At 37.4% G+C, this 16,343-nt stretch overlaps 2 protein-coding genes across 2 annotated transcripts; both read right to left on the bottom strand.

The window, feature by feature from the left end:
* Positions 1 to 1,539: 1,539 nt before the first annotated feature.
* LOC108537713 (40S ribosomal protein S26) lies at positions 1,540 to 2,003 on the bottom strand. The gene has a single exon (XM_017885382.1). It carries the CDS (start codon positions 1,977 to 1,979, stop codon positions 1,632 to 1,634), a length of 348 nt encoding a protein of 115 aa, XP_017740871.1. The 5' UTR covers positions 1,980 to 2,003; the 3' UTR covers positions 1,540 to 1,631.
* Positions 2,004 to 4,719: 2,716 nt separating this feature from the next.
* Positions 4,720 to 5,159, bottom strand: LOC108537714 (40S ribosomal protein S26). The gene has a single exon (XM_017885383.1). It carries the CDS (start codon positions 5,141 to 5,143, stop codon positions 4,796 to 4,798), a length of 348 nt encoding a protein of 115 aa, XP_017740872.1. The 5' UTR covers positions 5,144 to 5,159; the 3' UTR covers positions 4,720 to 4,795.
* Between the last annotated feature and the right edge of the window lie 11,184 nt (positions 5,160 to 16,343).

Here is a 16,343-nt window from a genome sequence, read left to right as displayed (position 1 = left end):
TGCTATTTAACACTGCAAACCACCTGGGGTCTTCTCCAGAGGCAACATGTTTAATTGTGAATTTAAAATTATATAGCTAGATCTTACTTAACGTGTCTACAGACTTACTCATCATAGTCGTCTTGTTATTAACAAATTCATGTTAACAGTGAAAATAATGCGCTAGCACTAGAGTTTAAAATTAATGAACTAATTTGATGCTCACCCTACTTTTTTTAACTGTATTATTGTAATCTTTGAAACATAACACTTTCTCAGTCAGAGGCTAATTTGAGGAAATACAGAAAGTCTAATTAGGTTGATATTTAAAATATGTATGATTTCCTTTCTAAAGTTAGAATTCTCTATGGAATAATTAAATTGCCTATTCTATTTGTACCAAATTCACCAATTAAGTAAAAACCCTTGAAATAACACATCTAGTTGAAGATTTCATACTCCTTACTCTGAAGCAACATTATCATTAGGAAAATAGTTTAATTTTAACATTAATTTTGTTGTTATTAAAATGTTATATTTTGTGATATGAAGTGCAGGGAAATAATCATTTGTGATTGTTATATTGACTTCAGGCAAACTCATGTTTAGGATGCATATAATTTATATCCCCACAGTGAAGATCCATTGTCAGGAAGTATTATTAACACCCCTTAAAGACCCCTCTCTGGAGCTGGTTTGCTATTGCAGCATAGTGGTTCTCCCCATTATCCCCACCCACTCTAAGTGTTCTGGCCTCACAAAGAATGAGCCATGAGACAGAGAAGGCAGTGTAGGTAGTGTAGGTTTACACTAGTCATCACAGTGCCACTAGGAGAAATTTTCCCCCTTCATCCACAACTCATACTCTGATCCAAATATCCATCCCATTGTCTTCTGCAACAACAACAAAAAACCACTCTCAGATTGTGTTACAAGTCTAACTTCTCTGTGGTCATGGAAATGTCAAAACTGAATAATCTCTTTAAAGAGATTTTAACTCTTTCTCTACATTTTAAAATTTTCTGTCCCCAGGTTTTTTGCTGAGAGGACATTTTCTTATTATCTGTTCCCAAGTTTCTTGCTGAGAGGATATTTTCTTATTAACCAAGACTTATTCGTCTGTTTGCACTAATTTAATATCCTCTAGTTTTATCACTGAAACAATAATATTAAAAATATTTCCATATATGCAAGTCCACATGTAGGACTTCTTACAAATACATTTTTTCATGTCAAATACTATTTTTCTCTATTTCTGTTTAATATATTTTATTCTGATTAGTACCGTACATTTAAAATATGTTTGGTACAAGAGACCCAATGAGCATAACTAAAATGAGACTGCATTGGAAAAATTTTCACCCTTGCCACAATAAATAAATTTGTAAACATAATTAAATAGCAGTTTTTTTCTGTTTGTAAGGACTCCATGTTGTTTTATAATTTAAAAGTCATTGTTTTAATACTATGTATTTACTAGTAATTCTACTTTCTGTAGAGATGAACTAGGACATATGCCTGATATTATCATTTGTGCTTGTAAATGAGATCTTGTTTTGCTTTTTTTTTTTTTTTTTTTTTTTTTTTAAGTACAATTTCCATTTTATTTTTCTCCAGAGAATAGTCTGTCTCAGTCTTAAGGACTCAGCTCCTTACATGGGCTTTGGTGGGGGACGTGGGGCAGCACCCGCAGGTCTAAATCGGGGAGGGGGTGTTCGGTCCTTGCGGGCTTCACGAGATCGATTCCTGACTACTTTGCTGTGAATTGCACAACTCACACAGTAATGTAGCTTCACATACAGCTTGGGAAGCACATAGGCATCAAAGACGCTCGCTTCAGAAATGTCCCTGACCGCTGCGGCCTCCACTATGTTTCGAATGACGAATTTCTTAATGGCCTTGTCCTTGGGCACGCATCGGGCACAGTTAGTGCAGCGAATAGGCTGCACATGGCCGCGGCCCTTTTTGGCACGACCGTTGTTCCTTCTTTTCTTTGTCATTTTGGACTTACGGACCAAAGAGAGCCCCCATATTTGTTATTGTTTGTTTTTGAACTGCCTGGTGATATGAGGTGCTCCTGACAATTTTTGCTTTGCAAATATTTATTCCTTGATTTAACCCACCACATCTATGACCACCCTCACACACTGATTGACTAAAAACTTGGTAAATAATTATCTCATTTGTTTTGATTAATCTCTCTTAAATGTGTGTATAGCTCATAATTATTTCAATTCAATGTTGAATATTAGAAGTGTTTTGTGTCTTTATGTAGAAGTTTGATGACGTTTTTGTGACCAGAAACCTGATGTGGGAACTTAACTCTTGTTTATATTCATAGGTTTTGTTATACTTCGTTTTGCTTCAATTGGTAGTTTCCAAGAATCTATGCATGACGTTGATGAGGACTTACCGTGTAACACTTTACCTTGAAAAAAAAAAATCTGCAGTTTGCTTGTGGAAGCCAGCATCTCCCTGTCTACCAGGCTGCCCACCTGTCTACCAGGCTGCCCACCAGGTTCCTACACCCATCACCTTGTATGGGAATGGAAAAAAATAATCGATAGGGAAAGGGTAAGAGAATAATGAGATAAAGAGAGGGAAAAGGGCTGGGTGTGGTGGCTCACACCTGTAAACCCAGTACTCTGGGAGCCTGGGGAGGGAAGATTGCTTGAGGCAATCGAGATGAGCCTGGGCAACATAATGAGACCTGTGCCTACAAAAAAATTAAAAATAAAAAAATTAGCTCAGCATGGTGAGGCACCTGGAGTCCTAGCTACTGGAGAGGCTGAGATGGGAGGATCACTTCAGCCCGGAGTTTGAGGCTGCAGTGAGTTATGATAGCACCACTGCACTCCATCCTGGGTGATAGAGCAAGATACTGCCTAAAAAAAAAATTAAAATTAAAGTAAGCTTTAAAAAAATAAGAATGAGAGATAGAAAAAAGATCAGGAAACAGAGAGGAACAACACAAAGCACATTGGGAGGAGATAGAGGAAAACTAAAGACAGGGAAAGGTGTGGCTGGGCCAGGGTGGCAGAGGCAGGAAGGGTGGCAGAGCTGTCAGTTACTGTGAAGTGATTGAAGGAAGGTTATCTGAAATGAGACAAAAGGTCAATGGGTGTGGCTCATTGTCCTTGTGAGGAGTGTGAGTGTGTGAGTGTGTGTGTGTGCATGCACACGTGTGCAAGTTATGTGTATTTCCATGAGGTTCGATTCAGTTGGGTGAAGTTTTCTGTGTTTGCATAGTGTTTCCCATGGATGAAATCGTGCGTAAGCAAAACAAAATTCACATTATGCTCAAAATGTTCCCTATTATTATCAATCGTGTTGGAACAACTTCATGTTTTCAAACCAAGAATTTTACCAGAACTGACTGTATTTAGATGATATTTATAAATCTGGAGGTATGTACACCTACTGTTTATGTCAGTTATATCTTGGATTATAACTTATTTAAATTTTCTTATTTCTGTTAATTTGTGTTTGCTAAGTTTCCTTCAAGTAACATCTACCCATTTGTAATAAAAAATAGGGGCCGGGCGTGGTGGCTCACACCTGTAATCCCAGCACTTTGGGAGGTCGAGGTAGGCAGATCATGAGGTCAAGAGATCAAGACTATCCTGGCTAACACGGTGAAACCCCATCTCTACTAAAAATGCAAAAAATTAGCTGGGCGTGTTGGCAGGCACCTGTAGTCCCAGCTACTTGGGAGGCTGAGGCAGGAGAATTGCTTGAACCCGAGAGGCGGAGGTTGCAGCAAGCTGAGATCGCGCCACTGCACTCCAGCCTGGGTGACAGAGCGAGACACCATCTCAAAAAAAAAAAAAGGAAAAAAATGTTTTTAAAGTCAGAATTGCAGGTTGTAATCCCAGCACTTTGGGAGGTCAAAGAGGGTAGATCACTTGAAGTCAAGAGTTTGAGCTACACAATATGGTGTAGTGGTGAAGGGTGCAGGCTTTAAAACCAGAAAACACAGGTTCAAGTCCTGGTTCCACCACCTTGGGAAAGTTATGTGGTCTCTCTGTGCCTAAATTTCTCCATCTAAAATGTAGGGATGACAATAATAGTGTCTATTTCACAGAGTTGTTTTGATGAAAATAATATACGTAAAGCACTTTGAACAGCAGTTAGTGCTATGTAAGTGTTTGCTATAGTTATTTTAACATTTCAGATTATAAATAACTACCCTATTATTCAGATAACAAGAGTCCCTAAACTGATAACATGATGAAGAGCTTCTGGGTTTCTTAATTTCCATCAGTTTTGTGAGGGAAAAAAATACCACATGAAGAAGAGCAACTGAAGCAGGCGTGAGAAGGAAGCTTGGCTTAAGATTGGGGGGCTTGGATTTATTAGGCTTTTGTCTTCTAAAAATGTGCTAAGCTCCATTGATAAGAAGATGTTTAATATCAATCTTCCTAAAAAGGACCAATAGACTCCACAAGACACTGAGTTAGACATAAAAATAGAAGGGTAATAAATGAAATATGTAAAACTACACAACCAGAAAAATAAACAACTACCAGTACCCAAAACATGGCTAAATCTCACAGGATTATGTTGAATGGAAGAAGCCAGCCACAAACGCGCACATACTGAATGATTCCAATTACATGAAGTTCAAGAACAGGTGAAACTAACCCATGGTGACAGAGGTCAGTATTGTGGTTAACTTTGAGGGGACAGCAACTGAAAAGGGGCAAGCGGGAGCCCTCTGTGCTGATGGGAACATTCTGNTTTTTTTTTTTAAGTACAATTTCCATTTTATTTTTCTCCAGAGAATAGTCTGTCTCAGTCTTAAGGACTCAGCTCCTTACATGGGCTTTGGTGGGGGACGTGGGGCAGCACCCGCAGGTCTAAATCGGGGAGGGGGTGTTCGGTCCTTGCGGGCTTCACGAGATCGATTCCTGACTACTTTGCTGTGAATTGCACAACTCACACAGTAATGTAGCTTCACATACAGCTTGGGAAGCACATAGGCATCAAAGACGCTCGCTTCAGAAATGTCCCTGACCGCTGCGGCCTCCACTATGTTTCGAATGACGAATTTCTTAATGGCCTTGTCCTTGGGCACGCATCGGGCACAGTTAGTGCAGCGAATAGGCTGCACATGGCCGCGGCCCTTTTTGGCACGACCGTTGTTCCTTCTTTTCTTTGTCATTTTGGATTTACGGACCAAAGACGCTCGTTTTAAAATTTTAAAGATCATAAGCCTTCCACATGTTTTCTAAGCTGAGAAGTGTGATTTCTTTACTTCTTTGGGGAAAGGAAGATAGTATTATTTTCATTAATTCCATCAGTCAGGGTATATTTTTATGTTGCTGCTGTAGATACATCACAGAATAAAAGTTAATAAATGTGCAAAAGATTTGAATAGACACTTCACCAAATGAGATACAAAGATGCCAGGTAAGCACATGAAGAGATTCTCAACATCATTAGGAAATACACACTAAAACTACACTGAGGTACTTCAACATGTCAATTAGAATTGTTTAAAAAACAAAACAAGCCAGGCACAGTGGCTAACACCTGTAATCCCAGCACTTTGGGAGGCCAAGACAGGCAGGTAACTTGAGACCAAGAGTTCGAGACCAGCCTGGCCAACGTAGTGAAACCCCGTCTCTACTAAAAATACAAAAATTAGCCAGGCGTGGTGGCAAATGCCTGTAATCCCACCTACTCAGGTGGCTGAGGCACGAGAATCGCTTGAACCCAGGAGGCAGGGGTTGCAGTGAGTTGAGGTCACACCACTGCACTCCAGCCTGAGCAACCAAACGAGATTGTCTCAAAAAAAAAAACAGTAATACCAAGTGCTGGAGAGCATACACAGAGAAGTTGAAACTACATATACAACTTGTGGGAATGCAAAGTGATACAGCCACTTTGGAAACAGTATGTAACTATCTCAAAAATATAAACATATACTCAGTGTATGATCCAGCAATCCCACACCTGGGTAGTTAAACCTCAAAGGAATAAAACTACATGTTCTCACATATATTTTTTATGTATGTATTTATATCATTTATAAATATAAATGAATGTTTATGGATGTTTTATGCATAATCACCCAAAACTGGAAAAGATCCAAATATTTTTCAACTGGTGAATGAATAAACAAACTGTGGTACATCTATGCAGTGACATATTATTCAGAAATAAATGTAACAGCAATCTTGAGAATGAAAAACAAAGCTGGAGTCATAACAGTTCCTGATTTCAAAATATATAAAGCTAGAGTAATTGAAACAGTATTGTACTGGCATAAAGATAGGCATATAGAGCAATGGAACAGAACAGAGAGTCCATAAATCTGTGTATATATAGTCAACTGATCTTTTTTTTTTTTTAGCTAGAAATTATTCTTTATTAATTAAATTACCAAAAATTTTCAGCACAAGATTTAACATCTTAATGACCATCAAAGCCTGGGCTCTAGGACCCTCTCTGCCTCTTCCAGTCCTTAATGGGGTTTAAAGGGAGAGAGACATCATTAACAGACCAAGTCAGATGGAGTCAGCTGATCTTTGGTAAGATTGTCAAGAATACACAACACAGAAAGGATAGTCTTCAACAAATGGTGTTGAGAAAACTGGATATTTACATGCAAACGAATGAAATTAGACCCTTATCTTATACCATAACAAAAGAATCAACTGAAATTGGATTGAAGACTCAAACATAAGACCTGAAATTCTAAAATGAATGAAAGAAGACTTAGGGGAAAATCCTTATAATATTGATCTTGACAATGAATTCATGGATATTATAGCAAACACAAACCACAAAAGCAAAAACAAACAAATGGGAACACATTAAACTAAAAAGTTTTGGCACATCAAAGGAAACAATCGATAGAATGAAAAGGCAGTCTACAGAATGGGAAAATATTTGCAAACCATATCAGAGAAGGGGTTAAGTTCAAAATAAGTAAGAAATTCTTACAACTCAGTAACAAAAATATTAGCTTAATTAAAAAATGAACAAATGATTTAAATAGATATTTCTCCAAAGAAGACATACAGATGGCCAACAGGTATATGAAAAGATGCTAAATGTCTCTGTCGGAGGAATGCAATTCAAAACCACTATGAAATAGCACCGCACACCCATTAGGATGGTCATTAACAAAACACAAGTGTTGACAAAAATTTGGAGAAATTGGAACCCTTGTACACTCTTGGTTGGAATCCAAAATGGTACAGCCACTATAGAAAACAGTATGGAGATTCCTCAAAAAAACTAAAAATAGAACTACTGTATGACCCAGCATTTCCACTTCTGGGTATTTATCCAAAAAAATGAAAATCACTATCTCAAAGAGATACTACCACTTCTGTATTTATTACAGCACTGTTTACAGTTGTGAGGAGGGGGAACAACCTGAATGTCCACTGACACTGAGATGAGTAGACAAAGAAAATGTATACACATACAATGCAATATTACTTAGCCTTAAGGGAGAAGGAAATCCTGTAACACATGACATAATGGTTGAACCATGAAGACATTATGTTGAGTGAAAAAAAACAGTCACACAAGGACAAATACTCCATGATTTTGTTTATATGAGGTATCTAAAATATTTAAATGCACAGAAGCAGAGAGCAGGACTATGGTTGCCAGGAGCAGGGGAGAGGGGAAAATAGGGAGTTGCTAATCAACAGGCATAAAGTTTCCGTAATGAAAGATGAATAAATGCTAGAGATGTGTTTTACAACACTGTGCCTAAAGTTAACAATATTGTATTATACACTTAAAATATGCTGTGGGTAGATCTCATGTTAAGTGTTTTTACCACAATAAAATAAATGCAAAATTTTTAAAAGAGGGACAGACTACTGATGCATGCAACAACATAGATGAATCTCAAATGTGTTGTGCTAAGTGAAAAAAGCCAGACTTAATGGCTACATGTAGCACGATTCCATGTATTTCACATTCTAAAAAAAGGCAAAACTACAGGAATAGAAAACAAGAGTTGGGAGAGGAGTTGACTAGAAAGAAGACAGCAAGGGGAATTTAGGGAGGTGATTGATCTACTATATCTTTATTGTGGTGGTTTCACAACGGAATGCATTTGTTGAAACTCTTTAAGAAAAGGGTGAATGTTAATTGTGTATAATTTGTACTTAGATTTTAAAATTACATAGCAAAAGAGCAAAAATAGTATTAGGTTGGTGCAAAAGTAATTGCGGTTTTTACTGTTACAATTACTTTTGCACAAACCTCATGCATGATTTATAAGGGAAAGAAAATTAATGTAATATCAGATTTTTTAATAGCAATGCTTTATCTTACAAGAAAATTTAGTAACATTTTTAATACACTCTCAAAATGTATGTGCCAAGAACTTCATATCCAACAAAACTGACCCTTTCCTATAAAAGGCAAGATGGCTGGGCGCAGTGGCTCACACCTGTAATCCTAGCACTCTGAGAGGCCGAGGCGGGTGGATCACCTGAGTTCAGGAGTTCGAGACCAGCCTGGCCAACATGGCAAAACCCCATCTCTACTAAAAATACCAAAAGTATCTGGGTGTGGTCATGGGCGCCTGTAGTCTCAGCTACTTGAGGGGCTGAGGCAGGAGAATCACTTGAACCCGGGGAGCGGAGGTTGCAGTGAACTGAGATCCCACCACTTCACTCCAGCCTGGGCAAAAGAGCAAGACTCTGTTTCAAAAAAAAAAAAAAAGGGAAAAATGTACTGTTATCAGGATGCAACATTCAAGAATTGAGGGAATATTGGTCCCACAAGCCCTTCCTAAGAAACTTGCTAGAGAACAAGCTTCAGACAAGCAATGACTACAGATATATTGACATAAGTACTTTAGTAAGCATAAAGTATGTCGTTATTTATAGTTCTAAAACTGAAGAAAATTGAAGGAGAGAGTATAGTATGAAATGGCATGTCCTGACCATGTAACTAGTACAATGACAAAAAAATTAGTGGAGACTGAGTATGACATATGCCAAAACATTTCCAACTGTTTTCAGTATTCATTATTGGTAGCAGTACTATTAATATTGTCATTATGAAACTTATGTATTGTAATATAGCATAAAGCAAATTATAGATATTCTATATAATTGTAGGTATTCAATTTTTATCATCCTGTGTGCCCTTGAGCACCAGGATCTCCATGTGAAAGAAAAGAGAGAGAGCTGTTATATAAAAGATATTAAAGAAAAAATCCCTTAGTCTAGAGTTTGAATTTGAAATATTATTACAAATTTAGAAGGTATTTTATCTTGGGCTGTATTTTCTCTTGAGGTGTATAAAAGATATTAAAGAAAAAAATCCCTTAGTCTAGAATTTGAATTTGAAATATTATTACAAATTCAGAAGGTATATTATCTTGGGGGTGGGAGAGTGGGAATGGGGAGAGGTTCCTAGATCTGTTCATTCTAAAGGTCTAGAAACAGTGACCACCCCAGTAGTATTGAGAATCGGTAGTGCCAGGTTATAGGTTTGAAGTATCATTTCCCATCAAATTAAATCAGTGGCTGCTTCCAAATATGCAGCAGAAAATGACTCTCAAACCTTGTTATCCCAACCAGAGCAAAGTTCTCAAAGATTAGTAGTTAAGTCAAAGGATGAAGATACCAAGGGCCTAAGACGAACAAATTGATCTCTGATGTGAATAAGAATTACAGGAGATTCAAGGCGGGCAAATCACAAGGTCAGGAGATTGAGACCATCCTGGCCAACACGGTGAAATCCTGTCTCTACTAAAAATACAAAAGATTAGCCGGGCATGGTGGCAGGCGCCTGTGGTCCCTGCTACTCGGGAGGCTGAGGCAGGAGAATGGCATGAACCCAGGAGGCGGAGCTTGCAGTGAGCCAAGACCTTGCCACTACACTCCAACCAGGGTGACAAAGCGAGACTCTGTCTCAAAAAAAAAAAAGAACTGCAGGAGATTAAAACCTATCAAATAAATCTAAATCCTAGATTTTTTTTTAATTAACAGACTTTATTAGTTTTAGATTTACAGAAAAATTGGGCAGAAATTGAGTTCCCATGTATTTCCTCTTCCCATCCTGTCCTCAGTTTTACCTATTCTTGAAATCTTGCTTTGGTGTGGTATATTTTTACAGTTGATGAACCAATATTGATATGTTGTTACTAACTGAAGTCCATAGTTTACATTAGGGTTCACTCTTTGCCTTTGTCAACCTGTGGGGTTGATAAATGCATAATGTTGTGTATCTACCATTTTAGTATCATGCAGAACAGTTTTACTACCCCAAAACTTCATTGTGCTCAATATATTCGTTCCTCCCCACCCACCCAACCCCTGGAAGCCACTGATTGTTTTTTAAACTTTTAAGTTCAGGTATACATGTGTGGGTTTATTACATATGTAAACTTGTGTCATGGGGGTTTGTAGTACAAATTATTTCATCACCCAGGTGTTAAGCCTAGTACCCATTAGTTTTTTTTCCTGATCCTCTCCTTCATCCTAACCTCCACACTCCAATAGGCCCCAGTGTGTGTTGTTCCCCTCTACGTGTCAATGTGTTCTCATTATTTAGCTGCCACTTACAAGTGAGAATATGTGGTATTTGATTTTCCGTTCCTATGTTAGTTTGTTAAGGTAATGGCCTCCAGCTATATCCATATCCCTGCAAAGGACATGATCTCGTTCTTTTTTATGGCTGCATAGTATTCCATGGTGTATATGCACCAAATTTTCTTTATTCAGTCAATTGTTGGCATTTAGGTCGATTGCATGTCTTTGTTATTGTGAATAGTGCTGCAGTGAACATATGCATGCATGCATCTTTGTAATAGACCAATTTATATTCCTTTGGGTATAGATCCAGTAGTGGAACTGCTGGGTTGAATGTTATTTCTGTCTTTAGGTCTTTGAGGAATTGCCACACTATCTTTCGCAATGACTGAACTAATTTACACTCCCACCAACAGTGTATAGGCATTCCACTTTCTGCACAACCTCACCAGCCTCTGTTATTTCTTGACTTTTTAATCATAGCCATTCTGACTGGTGGGTATCTCCTTGTGATTTTATTTGATCAGTGATGAGGAGCTTTCTTTCATATGATTGTTGGCCGCATGTATGTCATCTTTAGAAAAATGTTATGTCCTTTCCCTACTTTTTAATGGGGGTGTTTGTTTTTTTTATTGTAAATTTGTTTAAGTTCCTTATAGATGGATGTTAGACCTTTTCGGATACATAGTTTGCAAAAATTTTCTACCATTCTGTAGGTTATCTGCTTACTCTGTTGAGTTTCTTTTGCTGCGCAGAAGCTCTTTAGTTTAATTAGATCCCATTTGTCAATTTTTGCTTTTGTTGCCATTGCTTTTGGCATCTTTGTCATGAAATCTTTCCCCATGCCTACGTCCTGAATGGTATTGCCTAGGTTGTCTTCAGGGTTTTTTATACTTTTCGGTTTTTAGTGGGGTGTGTGTGTGTTTGTTTGAGACAGAGTCTCGCTCTGTTGCCCAGGCTGGAGTGCAGTGGCGTGATCTCGGCTCACTGCAAGCTCTGCCTCCTGGGTTCACGCCATTCTCCTGCCTCAGCCTCCCAAGTAGCTGGGACTATAGGCGCTCACCACCACGCCCGGCTAATTTTTTGTATTTTTGGTAGAGAAGGGATTTCATCATTTTAGCCAGGATGGCCTCACTCTCCTGACCTCGACATCCACCCACCTTGGCCTCCCAAAGTGCTGGGATTACAGATGTGAGCCACCGCGCCCAGCCAATAGTTTTCGGTTTTACATTTAAGTCTTTGATCCATCTTGAGTTAATTTTTGTATATGGTGTAAGGAAGGGGCCCAGTTTCAGTCTTCTGCATATGGCTAGCCAGTTATCCCAGCACCATTTATTGAATACGGAATCTTTTCCTCATGGCTTGTTTTTTTCAGGTGTGTCGAAGATTAGATGGTTGTAGGCATGCAGTCTTATTTCTGGACTTTCTATTCTGTACCATTGATCTATGTGTCTGTTTTTGTACCAGCACCATGCTGTTTTGGTTACTGTGGCCCTGTAGTTTGAAGTTGAGTAGAGTGATGCCTCCAACTTTGTTCCCTTTGTTTAGGATTGCCTGGGCTACTCAGACTCTTTTTTTGGTTCCATGGGAATTTTAAAATTGTTTTTTATAGTGCTGTGAAGAATGCCAATGGTAATTTAATGGGAATAGCATTGAATCTATAAATTGCTTTGGGCAGTATGGCCATTTTAAACATGAGCATGGAATATTTTTCCATTTGTTCCTGTCATCTCTGGTTTCTTTAAGCAGTGTTTTGTAGTTCTCCTTGTAGAGATCTTTTACCTCCCAAATTAGCTGTATTCTTAGGTATTTTATCCTTTTTGTGGCAGTTGTGAATGGGAGTATGTTCCTGATTTGGCTCTCAGCTTGACTGATGTTGGTGATATTTGCACATTGATTTTTGTATCCTGAGACTTCACTGAAGTTATCAGCTCAAAAAGTTTTTGGGCTAAGACTGTGGGGTTTTCTAGATGTAGGATCATGTCATCTGCAAACAGAAATAGTTGTACTTCCACTCTTCGTATTTGAATGCCCTTTACTTCTCTCTCTTGCCTGATTGCCCTGGCCAGGACTTCCAATTCTGTGTTGAATAGGAGTGGTGAGAGAGGGCATCCTTGTCTTGTGCCAGTTTTCAAGGGGAATGGTCCCAGCTTTTGCCAGGGCTTTTGCCATTCACTATGATGGCTGTGGGTTTGTCATAGATGGCTCTTATTATTTTGGGGTATGTTTCTTAAATACATAGTTTATTGAGAGTTTTTAACATGAATGGATGTTAAATTTTATCAAAAGCCTTTTCTGCAGCTATTGAGATTATGGTAGTTTTTGTCTTTAGTTCTGTTTATGTGATGAATCACATTTATTGATATACTTATGTTGAACCAACCTTGCATCCTGGGGATGAAGCCTACTTGATTGTGGCGGATAAGCTTTTCAATGTGCTGCTAGATTCGGTTTGCCAGTATTTTGTTGAGGATTTTTGTATCAATGTTTATCAAGAACATTGGCCTGAAGTTTTCTTTCTTTCTTGTATCTCTGGAAGATTTTGGTATCAGGATGATGCTGGCCTCATAGAATGAGTTAAGGAGGAGTCCTCCTCAACTTTTTGGAATAGTTTCAATAGGAATAGTACCAGCTCTTCTTTGTACATCTGGTAGAATTCAGCTGTGCATCCATCTGGTCCTGGGCTTTTTTTAGTTGGTAGGCTACTTACTACTGCCTCAGTTTCAGAGCTTGTTATTGGTCTATTCAGGGATTCCATTTTTTCCTGGTTCAGTTTTGAGAGGGTGTATGTATCCAGGAATTTTTTCATGTCTTCTAGATTTTCTAGTTTATGTAAATAGATGTGTTCATAATATTCTGTACTGGTTGTATTTCTATGGGGTCAGCCACAGATCTTTTTACTGTCTATATAGTTTTGCCATTTCCAGAATATCACACAGTTGAAGTTACACAACATGTACCCTTTTTAGACTGACTTCATTCACTTAGCAATATACATTTAAGGTTCCCTCATGTCTGTCTGTGGCTTGATAGCTCAATTCTTTTTATTGCTGAATAATAATCCATTGTATGAATGTGTATCGATTGTTTATCTATTTACCTACTGAAGGACAGCTTAGTTGCTTCTAAGTTTTGGCAATCATTAATAAAACTCTGAACACTCATGCAGTTTTTTTGTGTAGATACAAGTTTTTAAGTCATTGGAGTAAATGTGTAGGAATGTGATTCTGGATCATATGATGGCTGTGTTTAGCTTTATAAAAAACTACCAAACAGTCTTGCAGTGTGACTTTGTTGTTTTGCATTCCCACCGGTAATGAATGTGAGCTCCTGTTCCTCCACATACTCACCCGCATTTCTGATGTTGAGTACTTTGGATTTTAGCCATCCTAATAGGTGTGTAATGGCATCTTGTTTTAGTTTGTAATCCTTCAATGACATTAACATTGAACATCTTTTTCTATGATTATTTACAGTCTGTATACTGTGTCTTTGATGATATATCTATTAGATCTTTCACCCACTTTTTAACTAGATTTTTTGTCTTCATATTAAGTTGTAAGAGTTCTTTGAATATTCTGGATACAATTCCTTTATCAGGTATGTGTTTTCCATGTATTTTCTCCTACTTTGTGGCTTATCTTTTTGTTCTCTTAACAGTGCTTTTCACAGAGCAGTGTTTTTTACTGTAATGAATTCCAGCTTATCAATTTGTTCTTTCATGGAGTGTGTTTTTGATATTGTATATGAAAACTCATTACCAAACTCAGGATCATTTTGAGTTTCTCCTTTGTATTCTCCAGAATTGTTATGGTTTTATGATTTACATTTAGATATATAATCCATCTTGAATTAATTTTGTGAAAATATAAAATCATCTAGATTTTTTTTTTTTTTGAATGTGAGTGTCCAGTTGTTCCAGCACCATTTGTTGAAATGACTGTTCTTTGTTTGGTTGCCTTTGCTCCTTTATCAAAGGTCAGTTGACTGTATTTGCTTCTAATTCTGGTCTCCCTTACTCTGTTCCGTTGATCTGTTTGTCAAATTTTTTCACCAATACCACATTCTCTTGATTAGTGTAACTTTATCATAAGACTAGTAGCCACGTAGAGTCAGTCTTCCAACTTTATCCTTCTCATTTAATATTATGTTGGCTATTTTGGATCTTTTGCCTCTCCATATAAACTTTAAAATCAGTTTATCAGTATCAATGGATAACTAGCTTTGATTTTGATTGAGACTGCATTGACCAAGTCAGGAAGAACTGATATCTTAACATTATTGAGTCTTCCTACCCATGAATATGGAATATCTTTCCACTTATTTAGATCTTTAATTTCTTCCATCAGAGTTTTATAGTTTTCCCTCATCTAGAATAGTGAGGGGTATATACATATTTGTTAGATTTATACTTGAATATTTCTCTTTGTTTTGGTGCTAATTTAAATGATACCATGTTTTTAATTGCAGATTCCAGTTTGTCATTGCTAATATGTAGAATAGCAGTTGACTTTTATCAAGGTGTGACCTACAGCTTTGCTTTAATTGCTTATTCATTCCAGGAGGCTTTTTGTCAAATCTTTGGAACTTTCTACATAGACCATCATATCATCTTCAAACAAGTAAAGTTTTACTTCTTCCTTCCCAATCTGTGTATCTTTTATTTCCTTTTCTTACTGTACATAGGAGTGGTGACAGAGGACATACTTAACCTTGTCCCCAATCTTGGGGGGGAAAGATCTGATTTTTCATCATTAAATATGACGTTAGCTATAGTTTCTTATAGATGCTCTTTAATAATTCATGAGTTTTTAGTGATATTTAAAATAAAACTAAAACTAACTTGTCACTTTCTAAGCATGACAGGGAACCCAGTATGTTGATAACTGAAAAAATAAAAGGAAAATCTCACAAACATTTATGTGGAACTATACCACTAGGCAATCAAATATATGAAGGGAATTTCTCCTTATAAATTATTTCATCTAACAAATTGAAACAAAATAATAGAATTTGAATATCACAGTTTTGTACCCCTTGAAGAATGAACCCTTGATGAATTCATGACTCTAGGTACTGATGATCAGTGACTGCTAACCTGAAAAAAAAGAGTGACATTCAGATATTATGTGCCTCCTGATTAAAGAGCTCCACCACCTATAGTCTTGCCAAAAGAGGTCAAACCTGAGTCTGATCAAGCCTCCGGATCCAACTTCCAATTATCTGGAAATGCTGAAGAAAAAGAAATGTTGAACTTCACCATGTATATGCAGGCAGCAAAATTGTAAGGAAAATAGAGGAATGGGGGGAACTTCACAGATTAAAAGAGATGTAAAAGACATATCCAGACATATTTTTAAAAGACTTTGTTAAAAGTACGTAAGACTAACCATGGATGCACAGTGCTGGAGATATACACTTAGGTGATAAAAGCATAATAAAATGCAAGGAAGTGATCACTGTAAATGTCAGAATTGCAGCTACTTTGCAGGGAAGGAGAGGCTATAATTGGAATGAGAAAAAGTATGTCTGGGGCTTCTTAGTAGCAAAATTCTGGACCTGAGTGGTGATTTCAAGGATGTTCTCCTTATAACAATTAACTAAGCTATACTTTTGTGTTATTTTCTGTATCTGTGTTTTATTTCATTAAAAATGTTTTTTAACAACATCAAAAAAAGATTATATATGCATATATGCAGCATATATGAGGTCAGGACAGGTATCTAATTTTTTTCATTGTTGCCTGTTACACTTAGCATAGCGCCTAGACATAAATAGGTGCCCAATTAACAGTAGTTAAATGAACAGTCATAAAATCCCATCGTAGGGGGCGGAGCAAGATGG

The sequence above is a fragment of the Rhinopithecus bieti genome, unplaced genomic scaffold, assembly GCF_001698545.2.
Source record: "Rhinopithecus bieti isolate Rb0 unplaced genomic scaffold, ASM169854v2 scaffold_15358, whole genome shotgun sequence".
NCBI lineage: Eukaryota > Metazoa > Chordata > Mammalia > Primates > Cercopithecidae > Rhinopithecus > Rhinopithecus bieti.
Note: the sequence above shows the minus strand (reverse complement) of the source record. Positions and strands in the feature narration are given on the sequence as shown.